Source organism: Plectropomus leopardus, chromosome 14 (genome assembly GCF_026936395.1).
Source record: "Plectropomus leopardus strain MGB_pleo_1.0 chromosome 14, ASM2693639v1, whole genome shotgun sequence".
NCBI lineage: Eukaryota > Metazoa > Chordata > Actinopteri > Perciformes > Serranidae > Plectropomus > Plectropomus leopardus.
Genome location: NC_142189.1, coordinates 6156665 through 6179968, shown reverse-complemented (window position 1 = coordinate 6179968; position 23304 = coordinate 6156665). Strand labels below are relative to the sequence as shown.

Sequence of the window (23304 nt, the reverse complement as noted above, 5' to 3'; positions counted from 1 at the left end):
ACTAAAAACATATTAATATGACATGATGCTGCCTATATGTTACCGTTATTCTCAGAAAAAATGCCAAACCAAGCAACAAAACAGGCCCAGAGATGAAAGCTGCATCACCAGCAACAATGTTAAAATGCTGCTGGTCAGATTTTCTAATCAAACAAATCAGTCGTGTTTGAAAAGAGCCTCTTCATTTAATCCGCACATCAAAATGCACTGCAGAAATCAGAGTCTAACAAGCTGCAGGCGGGGGTCTATCCACTGTGTCTGCTGTCTCTCTGAAGCCTTGCACTTGGAGGTTAATCTCATTATACATGTAAGCTGCTATTCCCTCTTCCATCCCGTCATGGAGAGACCCGTCAGCATCAAGCTTGTGTATATAGAAAGGGGAGGTCACGGGGGTCAGAGCCACATCTGGCTTAAGGCTGAGAGATATTTGTCTTCATTCGTACGGACAGAGGAGCGCCTCTCGCGGTGCTGCTGTCACTGTTATCTTTGGGAAAGACAGTGACGCCCTAAAGCAGGGAGGAAAAGTCTCTGCACATCCAGACAAGGGGAAGGATAAAAGCACACAGCAGTCATGGCGAGGTGTTGGTACTGGCAGCTCTGTGGGGGGATCCTGCACACTCACAGGCCTCTGGACCTGCAGCCAGTAACTGGGTTGGTTGTGTCAAGATTACTGGGTGCAGGATAGGAAACGAGGGCTGTGTGCAGCTTTTCCAGCAGCCTCGTGTCAACAATCTCTCCTGAGACTCATGGAAAGACAAAGCTCCACGTTCCCATGTCTGACATGAAAAAAAGGGGGAAAAAATGGGAGACTTTCCACAGTTACTGGGTGGGAACTGGGACTAAAACGTCGGCCTGTTTTAACTCAGAAACATCACAAATCTGCAAACTAATCACTAAAAACTCAAAAAAAAACCCTGAATAAAATTAATTTTCTTGAATATGAACATACTTAGTACAAACAAACTGGAAAAAAAACCTAAATTTCCACCTCTACTGTTATGTTATTAACCTGTGATTTATTCATTCACTCATTATTTTGTAATTAAACATACACACATAACAGTTTTTTAATGTAAATTTTCATTTAAATTGCCCCCTGAGCTTCTATATCCACAATATGTGTTTTTATTACTGGGTGAGTGCAATAGTTGTCGTGTGCGATGTGTGCACAATTTGTACAAAGTGAAACTGTGACTATGTGCAGTTGCATATGTGGTGTTGTTTTTGTTTAGGCTTTTGTGTTTTTAATGTCATGGTGCGAAAATTGTTATTGTTGTAAGTGTGGAGACATAATCTCTGATCGCACTGAGTCCAAGACAAATTTACCCTGCAGGGGCAATAAAGTGTATCATATCGTATCGTACCGCATCGTATCGTACCGCATCGTATCGTACCGCATCGTATCGTATCGTATCATATCGTATTGCATCGCATCGTACTTTATCATATACATGAGCTGTTTTTCTCCTGGATTTAGTATTTTCACCTACATTTAGCTATTTTCTCCTAAATGTAGTTTTTTTCTCTTCCCTCCATAATCACTAATTCTCCAATATTAAGTGTTTTTCTCCTGCATTTAGTTTTTTTTCTTCTCACTCATTAAGTTTTTACCCTATAATTAGTCATATATTGAGCTGTTGTCTCTGATATGGAAACTCTTAATATTGTAGTATTTTTATATGTTTCATCTTACTTTCTGATTCCTGTCATTTGTATACTTTTTATTGCTTTTTTCTTCTTTGCCTTTATGTATCTCTTTTTATCCCTCTGTCAAGCACTTTGAGTTGCATTCAATTTATGAAAGATGCTATATGAATAATATTTATTATTATTATTATTATTATTATTGTATGGTTGTGGCATTTAACAGACTTGTTTATTCATGTTTTCATTAGACTGAAGGAGCTAAGGTAAGGTAAGGTAAGGTAAGGTAAGGTAAGGTAAGGTAAGGTAAGGTAAGGCGTACTTTATTGTCCCACAGGGAAATTAGTTTTGGACTCAAAGTTGCTGCAACTGAGAGAAATTGTAGAACGTTAACAAACTTGCTGCTCACACACAGCGGGTGAACATAACAGCACTTACTCATTACACATATTCATTTGTGCTTTACCAGGATTTTAATAAGCTCATTAAATTAATTTTGGTTTGTGTGAGCAAAAATCTTAACAATCTCAAGGATCTTCAAGGAGGTCAGAGGAAAAGGGTTTAAGAGGGATAAAAGCTTTGTATTTTCTTGTGTTGGTGGTAAATGTGTGTGTGTGTGTGTGAGTGTGTGAGTGTGTGTGTGTGTGTGTGTGTGTGTGTGGGTGGGTGTGTGGGTGTGTGTGTGTGTGTTTCGGCAGACACTCCCACACACCGTCACCAGCTCTTTAGTTCCGCCGAGAATCACTGCTGGCATTTCAGAGAACTGTGCCAAAATGGTGAATTTAGAAAAGCGAACAAAGACACATACACACACACACACAAACACACACCGTCACCAGCGTGCACACACACACACACACACACACACACACACACACACACACACACACACACACACACACACACACACACACACACACACACACAATCCTACAATCCTGTAAGCTTCTATGGAATTCCTCTATGATAATAGTGGAAACTCAGCCAATCGCCTCGCGGCTGTAACCAGTGATCATCGTGCTCTGCCATGTACAAGTGCAGTCTTGTATGTGTATGTGTGTGTGTGTGTGTGTGTGTGTGTGTGTGTGTGTGTGTGTGTGTTATGCAAACATCTAGTGTCAGAGAGGACACACACACACAAACACACACACACACACAGAGCGAGCAGGAATTTCTCAGAGCTTCTGTTCTGATGTGGACGGAGCGAGCGCAGGCTTCCCATCAGAGCACAGTGTTAACAATAAGCAGCTTTAGTGTCTTTTCACATCAGACCGTGTTCTTTAGTTAGACGCCCTCCCTGTAGGCCTCAGAGGGGGCCGCTGTAAAACTTTATTGTTCTCGCACTGACAGAGATTGTGCACTTACAGTCGATTCAATGATCAAAAGTTTTCACAGCAGGATATAAACTCAAAAACTTCTCAAACCAGTCTTGTGAAACTCAGTTTGTTGCCAACGCTCACTGCTGTGGGGCGAGTCACAAGTCTTCATAAGCGAAATGCAACTTCACATGCAAGTCTTTGAAATCTCTGAAGGCTCAGTCTTTTCAGCGCAGAGGCCAGTTAGAGAGAGAGCAACAGAGGAGCCAAGGAGAGCTCAACTCTTAATACGATATGGGCTCCCCTCAAAACGTGATTTGTCAATATGCTATTCTTGCCATGCGTTTCTGTTTTTCTCCCCCATTGTGGATAACTTGTAAAACAAGACTATTATTGATGTATGATTCATGCATGAGGATGACTCATCACTTAACTTCAATAAAGACACCGGCATGCTATTCTTGCCATCACCATGGAAGCGTGGCAGAGTAACATCTGAAACTTCACTCGCTTTAACTCAAACAACAGAACAAAACAAACTTCTATATATCAGATGCGCAGACACAAAGCGAGTAGGCCTCCATGCTCGCAGCTACGAATGTTTCTTTGCAGCAAGAGTCACAGTTGGTCCTCTATTTGAGTCCTCTGAGTTTGCACACTGATATGTCTACCAAACAAATATTTAAGGTGCATGAGGATTTTTGTTTTCAAGGCTCAAAGCAGGTTGAGTCCAGCCTGGTAAGACCATCAATCTGGACTCTGCCACCTCAAACGATTTCCAGAAATTACAATCATTTCGGGCCAATCAGGGTTTTTGATACCGTAAGAAGCCAATCAGCGACTGCGTTATAGTTGATGACGTGACTGATGATGGCGGCTCCTGCGTAAACAAGGACTAATTCTAATTTTGGTCAAGTGAACACAAAGATAAGTGCAATTTTTGCAGAAATAGAGACAATAACAACAATTAGACAAAGACAAGAGAATGGACTTGGAGAGTTTCTTGCAGTAAAAGACTTTTTCTGACTGGATTGACCCCAAAACAAATGGGTTTCCCACTGCCTCGTCTGTACTTTGGGGTTTTGTAAATACTAAACCATATTTAGTGGAGTGGAGAAAACAGTAAGCTGGTTTGTTGAGGCAACTAACTGTTGAAAACTTTTCATTTTACTGACTTCTATGATTGATATGATCTTTGTGTGATTGTTAAACGCAGGAGCAGATCTCTGTGTTTTGAAAGAGTTGCTGATTCTGAGCTTGACACCAAAATCTGACACACGGCTTCTGTGTTGTAGATGCATGATACCAAACTCCCGTGTATCTGTGCTGAAAATAACTCAGTACGACCTTACACCCTCTGCTTTTGGCCAGTTACCAGCAAGAAAAATATCACACCAAAAACGGACCCAAAACACTCAAACCAGCTGCTTTTCTTTTGCTGTGTTCTCTCCATAAGTTACTGCACCACCTTAAACAAGTACAACTGTTTTCTTAATCAGCCAGCAGATGCAGCTTTTTCCAAGTGACGTGTGATGGAACAAAGCATCATTTGTGGTTCGTTTTATGCGACTTATACCACAGATGGGTGGAGCTACAGGATACAGTCACTTGTGAGCAGTCCTGCATTGCTACTAACTCGTGTCCTGTTGTGAACCTCGCCCATTATTCACCTGAGCTGCAAAAACACACAAACCAAATCAAATATTTACCAAAAAATGAGATCCTGTTTGCTTTGGGAGATATACACACTCTTTTTCAGGTATTGTGAGCTCTAAGCTCTGTCTTTATCTTGACATTCACATCAAGATGAAGTGTAAGCTCACAATACCGGTTAGATTATTGTCGCCAACAGGGACAACGCATCCAGACTGCCGGAGGCGTCAGGGCCGACTGGGAGCCACCGAGGGCCGTGTTGTCACAAGGCACATGGGGGATTAGGAGGACAGAAAGGAGACAGGCGCAGTGTTAACACGCACACACACCTACTAAACTCACATCTCTAATAATAAAACTCAGAGGAGATAATCATATCTCGGTAAGAGAGCTTAAAAAAGCATAAACACGAGAAGATTTTTTTCATAATCTCATGACAAATAGAGAAATTGATTTCCAGGGGTGTATATTTTTCTATGATTCAAAGCACTTTCTATGAAATGTGTATAAATACACTTCTACCCCCGCTGTGGCTAAGCAGGCAGCCAGCTCTTGGTGTGAGTGAGTGAGTGAGTGAGTGTGTGTGTGTGTGTGTGTGTGTGTGTGTGTGTGTGTGTGTGTGTGTGTGTGTGTGTGTGTGTGTGTGTTATAGTATGTGATTGTATAAGCAACAGTCAGCAAAGAATAACTTCATAAAACAATCCTCAAACTGTAAAAATTACCCAGCACAACTAATGCTGATTAATTTTTGTTTAATTTTTATAGCTGGTAACTTTCCAAAAGTGGAGGATGTGAAGTCATTCCAGGTTATTCCCTGTGCGGCTGCTCTCGAGTCTAAAGGTCTAGTGTGTGGGATTTAGTAGCGTCTTACTGTGAGGTTGCAGATTGCAACCAACTGAAACTTCTCTCTCGTGTGTGTAGGAGAACTCAAGTGGGCGACACAAAAATGAATCGCCCCATCTAGAGCTGATATGTTTGTCCATGGGCAACTTTAAAAGAACATGACAGACATCAGAGAAGTGGACCCGCTCTGTATGTCGATATTCAAAAGTAACGAATATACAACAACCGTTATTTTCAGGTGATTATACACTAATGAAGACATAGTTATGAATATTATATATAATTTTTTCCTATATTTCCCTCCTAACAAGGATTGCGATGTACATCTACAGCAGCATACATGTCAAGTTTTGGTGTCAAATCAGACTCAGAATCAAAGATAAAGAGATTTTTTTCCCTAAGAATCAGAGATTAAAAAAAAAAAACCAAATATATTATCATTGCCCTGTATGTCTATCAGTGGCTTTTACTGTTTCTTAACCAATGAAATATAATTTTAAAAAACACCCATGTTTGTGACTGAAAAGCCGCAGAAAGAATCACTGGTCCCTAAAAAACACACGACTGGGGCTGAAAAGCTGCAGAAAAAAGAGCCACTGGTTGTTACAAAACACACATGTTTGGTGCTTCAAAGGTGGCATTAAATACAGCGACAGGTCCCCAAAAAACACCCACTTTGGGGGCTAAATTGTTGCTGGAAAAGCCCCTAAAAAATACTTGTTTGGGGGCTAAAAAGCCACAGTTATAACAGTGATGGATCCCTACAAAAACACCCACATTTGGTGCCTAAATATTTACGGCAAACACAGCAGTTTTGCAACAGAACAACTGATTTTGTTGTTTGTCAGGTGAGCGTCTTGTCTTCACATCATTCACCTTCCCCTCCATCTTCAAGTCAGCTCATAAACCACTTGTACATAACTTTAGAAATGTTGATATGATACATAGTAAACATGCAAATGTAACATCATGTGGTTTGCAGTAATGTACAATGCCAATATTTTCTTCTGGTGGATGGGCTGCTGTGAGGCAGCTCCGCCCTCCAGTTCAAACATTGTGACTTCTGGCTTAAAAATATGAGACTGTGACGGCCAAAATGGCAAACTAAAAGCTCCAAAATGGAAATTTCACTGGAATAGTGTAAAGTTTCACCAGCTGTTGGCGCCAAAGGAAAAGTCAGAGGACCACCAAAGTGATTAAGATTTATCCTCTGGGCACCATGAATGTTTGCACCAAATTTCATGGCAATCCATCCAATAATTGTCAAAAAATGACACAAAAACCTGGAGTGATGGACCGACATTGACAGTCATGGAGCCATAGCCAGCACAGTTTAAACAAATAAACAAAACAAAAACCAGATGGAAGTTTGAGCGTCCTAAAATCACTCATCAACATCATCGTCGTCCGTCATAATTTGCTGAGTATTTACACAAACGAGTCCTCCATAAAACCCAGGAGGTATTTTCTCGCTGCCAGCTCTGCAGAACATAAAGCCGAGGTGGGCAAGAGTTAAAACTGGGCAAACTGCTGCCTGCTGGCCTCGCAGCGTCCAACTGGAACATCTTTTCCATTTGCACACTGGTGCACCATTCCAAGACATTACAGCATCCCAGTAAAACACACACACTCATTCATTCACACACACTCAAAAAGAGAGCTACAATAATTCTGTGTGTGATGAATTATTCAGTGTTTCTCGTAGCCTCATGGACACCGCTTTCTCAAAATCACAGGGGACGTTGGTACGATCACGTCGGAGCGCTCCATATGCTCCAGTGATGCCACTATTACACGTTCTGCTGGTCTCAGGCTCGATGTTGCCCAGACGACAGAGTCATCGGGATCCAGCCGAGGCCTCGGTGTCGAGGGCAGCTGGCAGACGTCTTTCTCGTGGTGTGTGTGACTAACTGCGTTGCTGAGCAGTCGAGCTGTTGTGATTCTGTTTCTCCAGCTGGCACGGCTCAGTGTAGGAAGTCCATTAGCAAGTAACTGTGAGTGTGTGTGTGTGTGTGTGTGTGTGTGTGTGTGTGTGTGTGTGTGTGTGTGTGTGTGTGTGTGTGTGTGTGTGTGTGTGTGCGCGTGTGTATTCTCCGGTGCCTCGGCCCCGAGGATAATGGGCCTATCTGGAGGAAAGGACTTCCAGATGAGAGATGAGGATGCTGACTGTCCATGAATAGATAAGCGGAGTCAAGACACTCCTCTTCAGTTATAGCAACAGAAAATGTCACACACACAAAAAATTTACATTTAACAAAAGTAATAATAATAATAATAAAATAAAATAAAATAATTTAAAATAAAAAAAAAAAAATCCAATATCTTAAATATGGTCAGGCCACAAAGATAAAAGTAAGGTGAGTTTTATTTCTGACAGTATAGATATAGTCGACTTTTTAAATTGGCTTAAGCCTTAATACATGGAAGACTAAAAATATCTAAAAAATAAAATTAATATTGATGAAGTAATAATACGAAGAATGAAAATTAGCCAAAATAATTTTAAAATTAAGGTACACATTTTACTCAACATGCCAAAACGATTAAATAATAATGGTTTATAATTATGTTAATATTAGTAAGCAATAATATGATGATTTGCTAGTAAAACATAATTGAAATTATTCAAATAATAATAATTATCTTTGACAATTTTTTTAATTCAACAATTTTCAATCACCATTATATAATAAGATGTTAAATCCACATTTGATTTCGTCATAATTAGATATTTGATGGCCAATTCGTGAGATAAAAGATCTGATTTACCTGACTCAATATTCCTAAATAACTAGTGTATAATTAACAAAGATTTTGTAAATCTGAATGATCATTTAATGATCTTTTAAAATTATATTTAATCTAAAACGTACATTTCTATTTAGCACTTAAATTGTATATAAAACTGTATTCCATGATTTGAATTAGTATCTCATTATTTTTACTCTCACAATTTTGAAATTCTATCTTCAAACTTCGACATTATTTAATTTCATACTGGTGCTGATGGGCTTCCGTAAATTTTCCACCAAGTTGTTCTAGAAATTTCTAAATATATTTTCACAAGGACAACAGCATTTTGGGGGTTTCGTGAATGTTAATGAAACTCAAAGAAAAATCGCTCATGCTTCAGCTAAATTTAAATGTGAGCAAAACTGTGATGTTAAAGACATGTTAATACCAGCAGCATGGTTTTGGACATGTGGCAGACAGCGTGGTATCACAGCGACAAAAACACGAGTGGAAATATTTATTCATTGCTGATTAAAGCCAAACAGACAAACAGACAGATGGTACCTGCTGGGTCGCCACTCAGAAACAAATAACTTTTATGACAAATATGTCATTAACACTCCGTCTTTATACAGTATACACACAGAGGGACTGACACTCCCACTAAAACAGACGAAAAACAAGAACATTTCAGAAACAGTCTTAGCAGAGATTTCGTGCAAACCTTTAAAGAGCAGAACGGGAAGATGACGGCTGGGAAAAAGAGCAGGAGATGCAGACAATGCTACAACTTGTGGGAACTAAAAAATGTGGTTAAAAAGTTTCAGTGAGTAAGTGAACAGAGCAACGACACCACGGACTCTGACTCCGTCTAAAAACATACATTCATTGCTTATATTTAATATTCAATACACTGGGGATTCCTGCATCTTGAACGACCTCCCAGTCGGACGGTAAACAGGCACATTTTATAGCGATATTGCCGTTAAAACACACACATCAATCACTCCTTCCAGGTCATTTGCAACACTTCCAGTTCTTATCACGCAGACGCGTGGCGTGACAATAAACACACATCCATCCACTTTTAAAGTGCTGTATGTAATTCTGTGATCTTTGTAACTTTTGAAACGAGAAATAACTTCCTCTCACAAATGAGAAAACGTTGAAATCACGAGAAAAAACGAACAAACAAACAAAAAACCATCTCACTCGGGGGTTTGCTCTGATAGCCTGCGCTGGTCTGGTGTGACTCGTTGCTTTTGGGGACTAATTTCAGCTAAAGTTAACGCTCATGCTCGTGCTACTGTAACACTTATCGTCATAGTGATTTTCATCATCAATATATTCTCCCGCTTAGTTTCTAGATTTATTGTTTAATCAATGAAATGTTTAATGAAAAGCCATTAATTTGTCCAAGCTCATGGTGATGTCTTAGCTGGTCAACAGTCCAAAACCATACACATTACATTTACTAGCATATATATATATATATATATATATATATATATATATATATATATATATATATATATATATATGGCAGAGAAAAGCAGCAAATCCTCACTTCAAGATGCTAGGAGCAGTGAATCTGTTGTTTGAAAAATGACTGAAATAGCTGCAGATTATTTTTGTCATGTGATGGATTAATACGTCTCTACAATGATGTCTGAGAACCAAAGACTCGTGAAAATCGGGGAAATTCAGAGATTATTCTGTAGGTACGACTTATTACCTCACTGCTGTTCAAAAGTTAGAAGTCTCACTTTAAAGTGGAACAGACATGTTTTTGGTTGTTTTTGTTTGCGTTACCGTTATAACGTAAATGTTGATTGCACAGTGAAATGGCCGCTGAATAACGACATCATGAGCTTTAGATTTGTTCCCGATGAGCTTCGCTTTATCTCTGCAGTTTTACGGTCCGCCGCAGAGTACGATCTCCTGGGAAAATAAAGGCTCGATTTACGCCACCAAGGACGTTAGCCAACCACCGAATCAAAAGAGAGAGAAGGTAGCGCTTTAGTTTTCTGCGGTGACGCCAATTTTCAATTTCCATCTCTGTCACATGATGCTGCTAAAGACGAGGGACGTTTTCTCGGAGACTGAGGCCGCGAAAGACACTCTGTAGATCAATGAAAGCTTTTTTTGAACATGACAACTAGTTTTATTATGGGGATTTGATCCACTTGGTCAGATGACATTTGAAAGTCTAGAAGAGCCGCAAGATTAAATCATTTTATGCCCGTTCAAGTTAGTGAGCCGCTAAACTGGAAGTAGCTGGCTTGGTAACGGAGAACTCTCTGGTGCGCTTCCTGTTTGGGCCCCTTAACGCCGAATATCTGGAAATAAAACTTTTTTTGGCTTCGACTTTCATAGAAATTAGAGTCTGCCTCTGATGCTGTTTCCAGTCTATGATTAGCTTTACCTTTAACCAGAGTATCGATGCAAGGTTGCATTGATACTCTGGTTACAGTTACCGTCCCCAGGAGTAGAAATGGCGTACGGTGAAGCCACCAAAGTGCCTGAACAAAATACAGCGTGTCTCGTCTTTGTGACAGCAGCACTAACAAAAACACCACTTAAAAACGCCAGAAAATTGAAAAGTTGCCTGTTTCCACTTTAAACGAGTTCTCCTTCATAAACTTTTTAATGTCTGGGGGAAAGAAAAAGCAAACAAAGACAGAACTTAGAGAAAAAAATGCATTACATAAAGACTTTTGTCTGGTAGAAATCATTCACACACTGTAAAGACGGTAAATAACTGTGAATAATGTTCGCTGGAGAAACCGCCTCGAATGTTTAAATTAAATACAAACACTTTAAGACGATTGCTGTGTTACTCAGTCAGTACCGGCACATGCTTATTAAAAAAAAATCCTGACAGACATCTGACTTCACTGTAAGTACAATCTTCAGAATCACAAAAGGCATTTAACTGCACTCCTGCAGAGCGTATTATGGCGTATCAAGCAGCGTTTGAACCGCACACAGTGTTACAGGAGGGTTGAGACAGTGAGGGAGAAACAAAAAACTGCTGACCAAGGCTTGTAATCATCTCCTGGTGAGAACTAACTTCTGTTGTTAAAGCTCCTCTTCCTCCGGGCGCCTGTCAATACTGCCCGTTTTCTCCCGAGGCGACGTGAAGGGGAGCGGATCCCCTCCAGCGTTACAGTGACACATGCTGTTCAAACATCCGACTCCATCTTTCTCTTTATTTCTCCCATCCTGCTGAGCGACCCCGGACATTCCTCCTGTTTCTTCATGCACGGGGAGAAAGAAAGTCTTTTTCTGCTCAGTGGGTCGAGCGGGACTGCGCCCGAGGTTAACTCAGGTTAAGAAAGTCCTGTTTGGTGCGTCGGAGAGAAGCATCCATAACCTGGTTATTCACTCTCCATCCTTCTGATGCATTTCCACTTCAAAGATGTCTGAGCATTGAAATCCACAGAGCGGGTCAGGGAGGGGGGGTTGTTTATTAGGAAACGGTGGTCGTCAGGTGGAGCCGTTACTGCTCAGTGGGACACACGGTGCGGTCTTTGCAGCAGAAGTAATGCACCACCACGCCGTTGGGATACCTGGCAAACGCACTGCGAGAGACAACAGAGAGCGTTTCACTGTTTGTGCGATTATTACTCAACGCATCACAGCACGTAAACAAGCATTTAATTTAAATTTATAAGAGCCAGCTAAAAAATGAACAGGGTATGAAATTAACAGCAGCTCAGGGCACAACACCGTGCTCAAGTTAATAAAAGTGAAAGTGCAGACACAAAAGAATCTGATTAAAAGAGACAGAGGATGCAGACTGAAGGATGCTGCAATAACACAAACTAATGAGACTCCTGATGATAACCGTCAAGACTCGCAGATTAATCTTAAGGAAGGGAAGGATTACGTTTGCTACAGACTGCAACAGGATAAGTTTTTAAAAGATGGATGGAGTTTATTACACCTGTACGTCCTTCATTTGTTTAAGGTGAATTTATGTGGTTTTTTTGTTGATTTGTTTGTTTTTTTAAAAATGGTTTTCACATCCTTGTTTGGCAAGTGATTCGAGTATCATGAAGACACACGCCAGCATTCTGGCTCTATACAGTTTATGAATGTTTTTTTTAATACCTGTATTTATATATACTTTATTGGTAGTCTATTTGGCAGCCTATAGAGCTCTGTGGTGAACACACAAATGCTGAGTAACCAAAAGTTTTATGTTCTAAATTCATCATACACGTCCCCAACATTATGAAACTGCTGCTAATTTGCATATGTTGGGCAATTTGCTTATTTTTCTCAATTTGCATAAATTTGCACAAATATGTTGTAACGGTTTAAAAAACACATTTGTGTTTTTAACTAATTAACTCTCTCTATTTATTTCACACATGAATAGAACAATTGTAATTTTTAGATTGTTACTGTCTCGCTAACATTGTATTTGTAGAAATGTTTGCAAATTAGGCAAACTTCCCAACATATGTAAGTGAGCATCCGGCAGTTTCTTAATGCTGGGGACCAACACTGTAGATTTATATCATAAAACTTTTGGGTGCTTAACATTTCCAGGTTGACTTTGCTGGCAAGCAGACGATGGTCTGCAGCTATGACAGTGATTTACAGAAGGCTTGGAAAGATATGGCTATAAGGTCCCGTAAAACAAAACAAAAAGAGAATTTAAAAAAAAATATATTTTTTTTTGTCACATGCAACAATAAAAAATAGAATAAGAGCAAAAAATCAAACAAATCTTGCCAAAATACCCTGAGAGGGTGAATACCTGTTTCCTATTTTCTTCTTGCAGACTCTGCAGGTTTTTTCTTCTGTAATGACACATTTGACCTGCTGGTGGAAGATTCGCTCCTCCTGCACCTGGAAACAGAGAAAACACCAGGTGAGCAGACGCTGCAAGAAATCATCGTCTTGTTTCTATTGCAATGGTACATGTGAGCTACATAAAAAGACCCTTTTATTTTAATCTGCAAAGTTTTTTGTTCAAAAATACATCATGACAGGCTGAGGACAAAGTGTCGTTTAAAAAGGACTCTTCTTCAATATCCCGAGCATCACTAGCTCAGAGCTCTCACTGTGTTTCTTAAAAATATAGATTTTCTAGAATTATAATAATTTTAATTTTTTTTTCTTGCTTTGTATTTTTATTTTAATTCCTCAGGGTTTTTTGGTTTTTGTAATTTTTATTTTTTGGCAAATTTTATGGTAATTTTTTTGTACTTTTTCACAGATCTCTCATTACCTTTTCCCCCATGTTTTTGAAAATAAATTAATTAATAAAAACGATTTTCCCCGGTCTTAAAAGATGACATAAATAATTTGTCTGTAATTCCATCTTTGCTGAGCAACAGTTGCGTGTGAAAGGAATTAAAAGCCCGTCCCACAGAGACGCCTGTCCCAGGTTTAAGTAGATAATAGCCCAGGCTATTAACTCAAGTTTTATGGTACTCATTAAGAAAAAGTATACAAATGTGTACTGTTGGCTCACAAGCTACAGACAGACAGTGTGTTAGTGGTATTAAAGACTAAGGAGCATCTAAACGGACATTTGCAGGTACATTTACGAGCTGTTCAACGTGCTGCAGCTGAGCAGCTCATTAGCTGTTTATCTAGCTGAAAGCAGACATTGACAGAGCGCTCCGTCTCGCTGAATGTTTGTTCAGATGCTCGTTAAACACGCTAAGGTGAACGAGAAGACGTCTGTGCGCATGTTAAGTCAGACAAGAAGGAGACTTCAAAAGGAAACCGGACGCCGGGTGTTGTTTTAAGTCTGTGGCTATGTGCGTAAACATGAAGGTATTAACGACTGCCCTTCTGTTCATTTACATTATTACCACGGCCAAATATTCATAATGACTCAAATACTTGTTGGCCCAAATTATCTCCACAAGGTGACTCCCTACAATAACCATTCAAATCTTGACGGTGCACAAACACAGTTAATCTCCCTACTTTAAATGTCCATATGTAATTAACCTGTACCCACCCTCCGTTTGTATGTACGTGTCTTTGCTATTGCAAATAAAATGAATTAAAAAAAGGATTTTCACTAAAAAAGGAATGGTTGACATTAAAAATACTGATTTTGCTAAATGAAGCAAGGTAGCCAAGTTTTTTGTTCTTTTAATAAATTTGGTGAATAACTGCAAAGAAATAAAAATAAAAGGCTGCTGTCTGTCTGACTTTTGGTCACTTTAACTGAAACTGCCACTAACAGTACACTGACGTTACTAAAAATTACAGATGCAAAGGTTTCATTTGCTGTAAAGAAACAAATCCTCCATCAACACTGACAGAGACCCAACTGTTTTTTTCTGCACAGGACGACAGAGGATGCATGATTTACAGAGCAGATAATGTATGCTGCAGCAGAAATGAATAAATGCAAATTAATTTAGGCTAGACATCAATCTGAAAAGGAAAAATCAATCTTTAATTGAACTGCTCTCAACTGACTGACATGCAACTTATGACCAGGGGCAATAAAGCCTGCTGTATATTAAACGCAGGCGACCCCTGCACGAGACAACCACAACATCATCTCTGATTTTCTGTTCACAGGATTATATAAATAGTGCTATTTTATCTGTCTGACAAAGTCACTGCTAAAGCTTGAGATTGTACACATCATGACCTGATGTGTTGTAGGATTTTTCCACTAAAAACCAACTACTGAAGAAGTTTTCTGCACTACAATTCCTGGAAACTATGTGATTTACAGCTCATTTAACATGATACAGTATTTATAAGACAGCAGCTTCAAACTGCTCTACTTCAGCTACTCTAGAGTGTCTTTTGCTAAATGTATCCACATTTTTTCAGGTTCAAATCTTAGAATTTCTAACATTTTAGTGGTTATATACAGTAGTTCTGACAATATGTCCTTCAATCAGATTCACACATCTTCTGCATTGAAGTGTCTTTGAAAGTTAACTGAATCACTCAGATGGAGATTTTTTGTAGTTTTTTTTTTATTCTCTGACTGTAACAGAGGCATGTAAACAGATTATTTTTAAATAGAGGATCAATAAAGACATCCTTGAAACTCAAGGAGCTGGAGTTAAATGTTTTTAAATCTAAAGTGAAAGACTCAGAAGCAGATTCGATATGATGTGGATGTTTTTAGCTGCCTGGTTATACATTTGACCCTCAGAGCGTTCTCCTTTTACTCATATATAGTTCTCTCTTAATGCAAATTTTAGTGCTTTCAAATTGTATTTTGTCTCTCTTTGTGTCTCTGTCTGCAACTTTGTTTCCAATGCTGACTGTAAAAAAAGAGATTCTTAATCTCAGTGGGACCAACCATGTGGAATAAATAAATAATAAATGTAAACAAACTCTCCAGGACTCACCCTGAGGAACTCGGCCTGCAGCAGACTCTTCAGCACCTGGTTGCAGCGTTTCCTCTGAGCCCTCTCCTCCAGGACGCTCTCCAGAAAGACCCGGATCTCTCGGATCTGGGTGTTTGCTGGGAGCAGATTGATGGCCTGGAGAAACAAACAAAATAAAAAATGGTTTGCTAATGCAGGAATAGTCAGCTACACTTTGCCCTTCCTCCCTACACTGCAGCCTACTGGACTACTGTAGGAATGTGCATCTGTTGTAATTGAAAAGATGATAAAAAGTTAACTGAGCTAACCGACACCCACCTGTCCAACAGAAAACAGGCCCACTCCAGGTCGCTCTTCATCCTCTGCTTCACAGCTCACAAGTGAAAATGAAAGCCGGCCTCTGGTTTTGGTACAAACTTTGTCTTCTTGGCCTTTCACCTCGCAATATATGCATTTCTTTTTCAATCTTCCTCTTTGACGCATGCTGCTTACAGCCTGGCACTTGGTCACAAACTTTTTAAAAGTTTCAACCAGTGCCGACTGCAGCCCAAAAAAATCCGGAACGCAACAAAATAACAACAAAATAAGAAAATACAGGCAGAGAGCAGAGTCTCTGCAGACAAACACACAGCAGTGTTTCATAAGTGATGGTTGAGAGGGATTACTGTGTATGACTTCACATTGTTTTATGTTTTATTTAATTTTTTTTAGGAAAATCCTGCATAAAATACCTTTAAACACTGTTGGCTGGGCATTCTTAGTTTTTTTTATTATAAGGGAACTTTGAGGATTGGTTGGAGGAAATCAGAAAAAAATGACAAAAAAAAAAATTAAAATAAGGTGCTTTAAAAAAAAAAAAAAAAAAAACGGAGCCAAAAAGAACCAGCTTACCTAAACATAATGGAGTGGTCTTTTGAAGCAGACACAGGCACTCATGTATTTGAGAAAAAAATAAAAGAATAGAAAGATAGGAAAAATTGCACACGCATTTCGGCATAGCGGCCTTCATCAGGGCGCCCTGACACGCAGCGTTTTTTCCCGTTTTTCTATTCTGTCTCTTTCCTATTTTTTTCCCTCTGTCACAAGAGTGTCTGACCACTTCAAAAGACCTCTCTACCAAATCAAGGTAAGCTGGTTCGGCTCTTTCTTCTTTTTTTTTTTATTACCCTTATGTTAAAAGTCTAACCTCTAAGCTGAAGTCAGAGGGAACCGAGATAAAGAATTCACAGCCTTTAGACTCAGTATTACACAAGCAAACATAACTCATTTATCATTTCAAAGTGATGATATTAAATTACTCTCTTAGGAACATAATCTGCCTTTGCATGACTTCCCCACGCGCATCTCCTCTTACCCTTTAGATATAAAAATAACTCGCCCGTGTGCTTCTGTGAGCACGCTCAGGGACTGTAAACACAATCAAGGCCAGTTGTCTCGTTGTCCTCCTGTTTGATGTAATTACATTAAAGTAGCAAAAATGGCCTTGTTACTCTCAGACAGCTGAGAGTGAACGTTACCTGCTGAGAGACAACTGAGAAACAGAGCTGGCACTGAGTCTGTGTTTGATTCAACTTTAACCCTGTATTTTGGCTTTTTTTGTTTTATTAATTACCTTACTTGTCAACAGTGTGTTAATGCACAAATATGTATATTTTTAACTACAACACACATAGAAATATAAATTGTGATTTTTTAATTCAACATGGCTTTTCTGATAGCCTCTCCTTCAACCACCAGTTGTTACTATTTTCCTTTTTTGAGAGCGCCATCACCATTACAACATAAATAAATAAATAAATAAATGAATAATAAATTAAAAAAAAGAAATCTGTGAGCCGTCAGTCAGATTTTGAGAGAGTTAAGCAGAACAAGGAGCAGGATCCAGCTGCAACAAAGTTCAGGATGCTGGTTTGTTACTGAAAAGCTGCAGAATTCCTCTTCATCAATAATCTTTTGTGCTTAAGTGCCGTTAAACAAGCAGTCTGACCCTGTAAGCTCACGTGGGGCTTCTCAGAAGCCAAAACAGAAAAGAGACTGAGGAAGTGCTGAGTACTTCCTCGAGAGGTTCGGCTTGCTTCCAACTACTTGTAAACTAAACAGATTTACTGAGTTTTGAGTACAGAATCAAAAAATGTCTAATATTTGTCGTTTCCAGGTTCTCAAATCTAAAGCTGGTGGAAGTAGCAAAGTAAGGAACAGTAAAAAAAAAAATCAACCAAGAATTATTAAAAAAAGTGCTAAATATATATTTACGATAATCATGAAGACAGTTTTTTGGGCGTTTTTCTCTGTGTTTCCCCTATTTTAAAAACAATTAAGAATCATTTTTCAGTTCTTTTTCATGTCACTTTTAATAATTTCTTGCAACTGACTTTTTTTGCCCGATTATTTCAAAAGAATTCAAACCAGTTTGGGTTCAAATCATTACACAGCTTATGAAAGGCGTCTGAACGCAGCACAATAAAACTGATCTTGTCTCGAGGGTTAAAAGGAAATAGATTAAAGTATTAGAATATTAAAACAATAACTACGAGCTAAAGGCCAACATGTTTCTTGCACCACTTCTCCTTCCTGCTTCTCGGCGCATCTAGTGTTTACTATGACAATGCAGCATGTAGGCTGATGAGCTCTGCTCTTTGCTGCATGCACATCTCCTTCACTACTGCCAACAAAGCTGCCTTGCAGCCCTTCGGTCTTTATAGTTTTCCGTCCTCTCTCTGGCACACACTCTCTCTATCTTCTCCAATTCTCCACTACATTGCTCTTTTGATCTGTCACTTTCCCTCACTCTTTCTCTCTCTTTCCCCATTTGACTCAGTCGATTAAAACTCCTGCCATTTATGCACAAGAACTGCCAGTTTCATGTAAATTAAAACAAAACAAAACACCACAGGTAATTTGGCAAGAATCCGACCCGCTCAGGCTCGGGCAGAGAATCAGATCTCTGCTCTCCAGAGCTGCTGCCTGCTGTCCCAGCAAAGCACTCCACCGCAGGAGGCAAAACAACAATATGATCATGTTTTTTTGTATTATTTTCAGACATGTTACACAATGAATAATAAACTGATTATCTGTAAGAATATATTGCCAGACTAGTTGACAACAAAAATAATCTTTAGTTGCAGCTCTAGCCAAGAAATGTGATTAAAAAAGGTAAAAAACAGAAAGAAACTGCTTAATGTTGGAGGTACTTCCTGACATTTTGTACAGTCTCGTCTTGTTGCCCCTTTGCTCTCTCGGTGAGGCCGACTCTGGGAGCGAGGCCAGGGGAAATGAAAGCAGGGTGCCATTAAAGTCAAAGAGGGAGCGCGGGGAGGCAGAGGGGCACAGAGAAGCAAGATGGAGAGCTGCGGCTGCGGGATATAAACCTAAACATTCATATAAACCTGCAGTGTTTGTTCCCCTTGAGAGACTTTTAATTTGACACGTCTGCGGCTGAGCAAAGATCAGCGGTGCCTCTCACACACAATCACATCCGCTATAAATCACGGGTACAACTCAGTCTGTTGTTCTGCATTTTACGACGAGGATATAACTCCGAACAGATACACTTGTTTTATGTCCTAAAATATTTACAGGGACACAGAGGAATCATATCAAGCATGTTTCTCTGTTTCTTTGTGATAAAATATGAACACAAAATCAGCTGAGTAACTGTTTCTGCCTTGATGTTTTTCTCACGCTTGGATTATACTAGAAAACAAACCCAAATAGCTTCATAAAGGGATATCTTCTTTGCTAGACAGCATTTGGTGGATTGTGACACAGGAGGCAAAATAGGTCATGAGCCAGAAAAAAACGGCTTTTGTTCAATTAACTCTTTGCTATTTTGGTTCTGGGTTCAGGTCGACAAAACAGGTATATGAAAAGAATTTTATCAAAGATACCCACATTGCAGCGCAGACGCCCTCTCGAGGGAGATCCGCAGCCCCCGGTCGAAACCTTTTCTTTTGGTTTGCTGGATTTTTTCTATCACCGAGGCAGCAGCCTGATTACCCCCGACTGTGCAAAACCCCTCTCATCTCGCTCTGAAAACAAACTAAATCAAATCTTTGAACGAGTTGTGCTCAGTTCAGTCGCTGTTTTAATTTCACAGCAAATGCCAAACGACGGATTCTATGCGTGTCGTCGTTAATCCCGTTACTCCAAATCATTTTAATCCATCCCAAACGAGCCGACTCTTATCAGCTCCACTTTCACGTCTTGTCTGAATTAGCAATGATTGCTAAATTTGAACGGTGGCAAAGAGTCAACTAGTAATAATAAAATCTCTGGCTTGAATCAGAAACTAATTCCTGCCGTCTTATTTAATGAGCGGTTTGAAGTACCAGATGGAGTTTGTTGAGCAGGAAGGTAGAATTAAATTGCAACAGTTTTGTGCACGTGTCAGATGACTTTGGCAGCCTCACAAACACATTTCTCTTCACACTGACACACTCTTAATGCAGTAAGCATATGTTGTACTATGAAGAGATAAAAAAATATATATATATTTGTGACTATTACCAGACTGAGGTTTGCTCTAATGTTACCTAGGTCAGGAATATGAGTGCTGCTGTGTCGTTATTTACCTTGGTGGTGTTGAGTTTGCTGTGGTGCAGCTCGAGGACGTACAGGGCCGCCTGCAGGTTGGCCTGAGGCTCCGACAGCTCCATCTTGATGGGCCCCAGGCAGTGAACGTCCGGAGGTGACAGGTACATCCGCAACAAAGACAGATACACCTGACAGGAAGAGATACAGCTGTTAATATTCAACTTACCTGAATCAGAATATTTTCATATCACTTAAACAGAAATTTGCCATGAAGATGGTACCACACACAAAAAAAACCCCTCACATGCACTATTTTTGTGGCAGTTTTGCACAAGTAGAGAATTCATACTATATTTAAGGTCGTTTAGCGATTAAAAATGACTTTGATCACTCCTTTTATTGACACTTTTAGATGCTCTTCATTAATACTTTTTTTGCTTTTCATCAAATTTTCATGAAATACAAGCATTCCCAATACATAATACATATTTCTAGTATTATATAAATACTGTTGCACAAAGCAGTGGCTCAAAAGCTAGCAGCTTTTGAGCATTTTTGAACAAAAAGTTGGTCAAAAACATTGACCAAGAGCTGATCTGAGTGTCAAACAACCAACCACAAGTGTTAATGTTCTTTTAATTACAAAAACATCTACAGTAGAAAGGGACTTTAGGATTAATTTTGGATTTAATTTGAATTATCTGGTTCTTTGTTTTTTTTGGGGTTTTTTTTACCATATTTGTGTATTTTAAGTTTTACACATTTGAAACTGAGGGCCATGTAAGCTGAATTTTTGTTGATCCCTGTCAGCAATTTCACGTTGCTTATAAAACTTTAACTGCCGCAATTATGTCACTTAACATTTCTTTTTCTGCTGCACTATTTATAAAGATGACTCAATCACTTTTAGATTTTATGTTGCCAAACACGCACACACTTGACACTAAACAGAAAGTGTAAAGCAGTTTGTAGTAAAAAGAGATTGAATTAAAAAAATACTATGGACTTCATATTTTCTATTATATGCAGGTAAAACTGAAACATAAAAATATATTAGTTTTTGTAAAGCCATCAACTGTTAGCTTTTTGAAATGATCCTGCTGTGATTGACCAAACGTTCCTCTTGGATAGAAGAATGATTTGATATTGATTCAGGTTTTGAATGAGTTTGTGTACGTAGAGAAAAGGTTTGTATTCAATGAACAAAATGTGGGTTTGAGCAGAAAATTAACTGTTTGGCTAATTGTGTGATGCAGATGTGCTGCTGTGTTGAATTTGAAAAAAGTATCTTCAGTAAAAGTTAATGCTTGTTGCAAAAAACTGTAACGTAAATATCAGAGTGAAAGAAAATATGCATTTTTCATACGACAAACTATTTATTTCAAATCATCCTAAAACAATAGCTTTAATATTAATTTGCAGTGCTTTCACTTTAGTCTTGTTTGGTTGCAGAATGAAGCAACATTTTAAACACGAAACAGACAATTTCAGCTGTCTTTTTTCTTTAGAACTGGAAATGTGCCTCTCATTGGGAGCTCGACCCATAAATAATCCATTATATTTGCGTAGCACTTTCCACAAACACAAAGGCTCTTAACAGAAGGCAGCAGAGCGTACAAAATGAAAAAAGTGGTCGTAAAATAACAAATAAAATCCAAGAGAACGAGACAAAGAAACTCATTCTTTTTCTGCAAAAAAAAAGAACAAAAACAAAATCAGGAAAAAAAAATTGAAAGCTACTTACATCTTTATTCCCTTCGACTAAACTGTTGTAGTGGCTGTGACAGTACCTGCAGAGCACACAGAGAGAAAAACAAGATCAAACATGAGACGGAAAAGTTGTGCTTATGTCTGTTTAAATATCTTTGTCACTTTGAAGTTAGCTGCTGGAGTTAGCAAACATTTGGCTGGTGTTAATTTTCCACCCAGTTTTCCTGCAGGAGTCTGTGGTGTTTGCAGGATTACTTACTCTTCAGCCATGCGTGTGTCTTTCAGGATGTGCACATAGATGAAGAGCGCCTGCTCGTGTTTACCCATCCGACCCAGGAGCAGAGCCCGTTCCTCCAGCAGGCCTTGGAGAGTGAAAACAAGGTCAAAAGGTGCAAGTTTTCCCTTTCAGCTTCAACATATAGAACTTTTCTCAAACTTTCCTCTATAACCAAGAACATATGTACATGAGGTAATGGGAAATACATGAAAAACTTTGTTTTCCTTAGGTGCATGTTACATAACGTTACACTAAGCCCCTTAAGGCAAATTTGTGATATGTTAATTTGGCTTGACATATATATTGATATTGAAATCTGTGTTTCACTTTGAATTTCTTCAGATTTCTGTTTAAAAAAACAACTAATAAACTTAAGATCTTACCAGTAAATGCTTGAATTTATTATTTTTTTTATAGGGATGATGAAATCTAACATAGTTCAAATAAAGAACAGGAGACTTTTATATACAGAAGTACAGTGTTATTAAAATAATGAGTTTTAAACAACGTAATGACTACAAACATGGAAAACACAATAATGAACATATACTACAATACATACATCATAACATGATACTACAAAACACATATTGCGCTACACATACCACAATTTAAAAAATTTTTTTTCAAATATTTTTCCTGCGTGTTGTTCTTCTATATTATGTTGTGTTGTGTTTTTAAAATTTTTCCTGTGTTTTTTTGTGATTTTTAAATGTACAGCACTTTGTAACATTGATTTTGATAAGTGCTAATAAATAAATTTTATTATTATTATTACAATACATATGCCAAAACACACTTACCATAATAAATATGCTAAAATATGCCATAAAGCCTAAAACACGCCAATATTTCCACACTATCACAAAAGGTTCCTAAGTGAAATGTAAGCTTCATCACAAATAAAACCAATATCCTTGTTTGTACAGTATTTAATAAACAAACAGGAGATATTCGTCGGTGAAACCGCAGCTCTCTTACCATCAAAAGGAAAGTCACTGATGAGTCTGGCTGGTTCATAGCTGGTAGAAATATCCAAGAAAGACAGCAGTTTGTTCCTGAACTCTCCCAGATCGCCTTCCTCCTTCCCCGCAGGAACAGCAGGAACTCCTGCAACAAGAGAGAGGGTTTAAATTATCTGGACTGCTGCAAAGACTCATCGATCAGCAGAACGTTAACAGACCTTTTTCACAGCAAACATTATGACTTGGATCAGCACAGGTGAAACCGATAACATTAACGATGGCTCATCTCCATTAAA

The 23304-nt window shown here is 38.8% G+C and overlaps 1 protein-coding gene across 2 annotated transcripts in view; it reads right to left on the bottom strand.

The window, feature by feature from the left end:
- Window positions 1–8692: 8692 nt before the first annotated feature.
- The window catches only part of vps39 (VPS39 subunit of HOPS complex), a 40555-nt gene continuing 25943 nt past the window's right edge, over window positions 8693–23304 (bottom strand). For both annotated transcript variants that reach the window (XM_042500768.2, XM_042500769.2), the window contains exons 18-24: window positions 23025–23153; window positions 22026–22128; window positions 21801–21846; window positions 20095–20244; window positions 15545–15679; window positions 12961–13052; window positions 8693–11773 (exon numbers count right to left, since the gene is read on the bottom strand). In XM_042500768.2, the coding sequence (XP_042356702.2) occupies window positions 11692–11773; window positions 12961–13052; window positions 15545–15679; window positions 20095–20244; window positions 21801–21846; window positions 22026–22128; window positions 23025–23153 (737 nt within the window). In that variant the 3' untranslated portion in view covers window positions 8693–11691. The remainder of the gene's footprint in view (window positions 11774–12960; window positions 13053–15544; window positions 15680–20094; window positions 20245–21800; window positions 21847–22025; window positions 22129–23024; window positions 23154–23304) is intronic.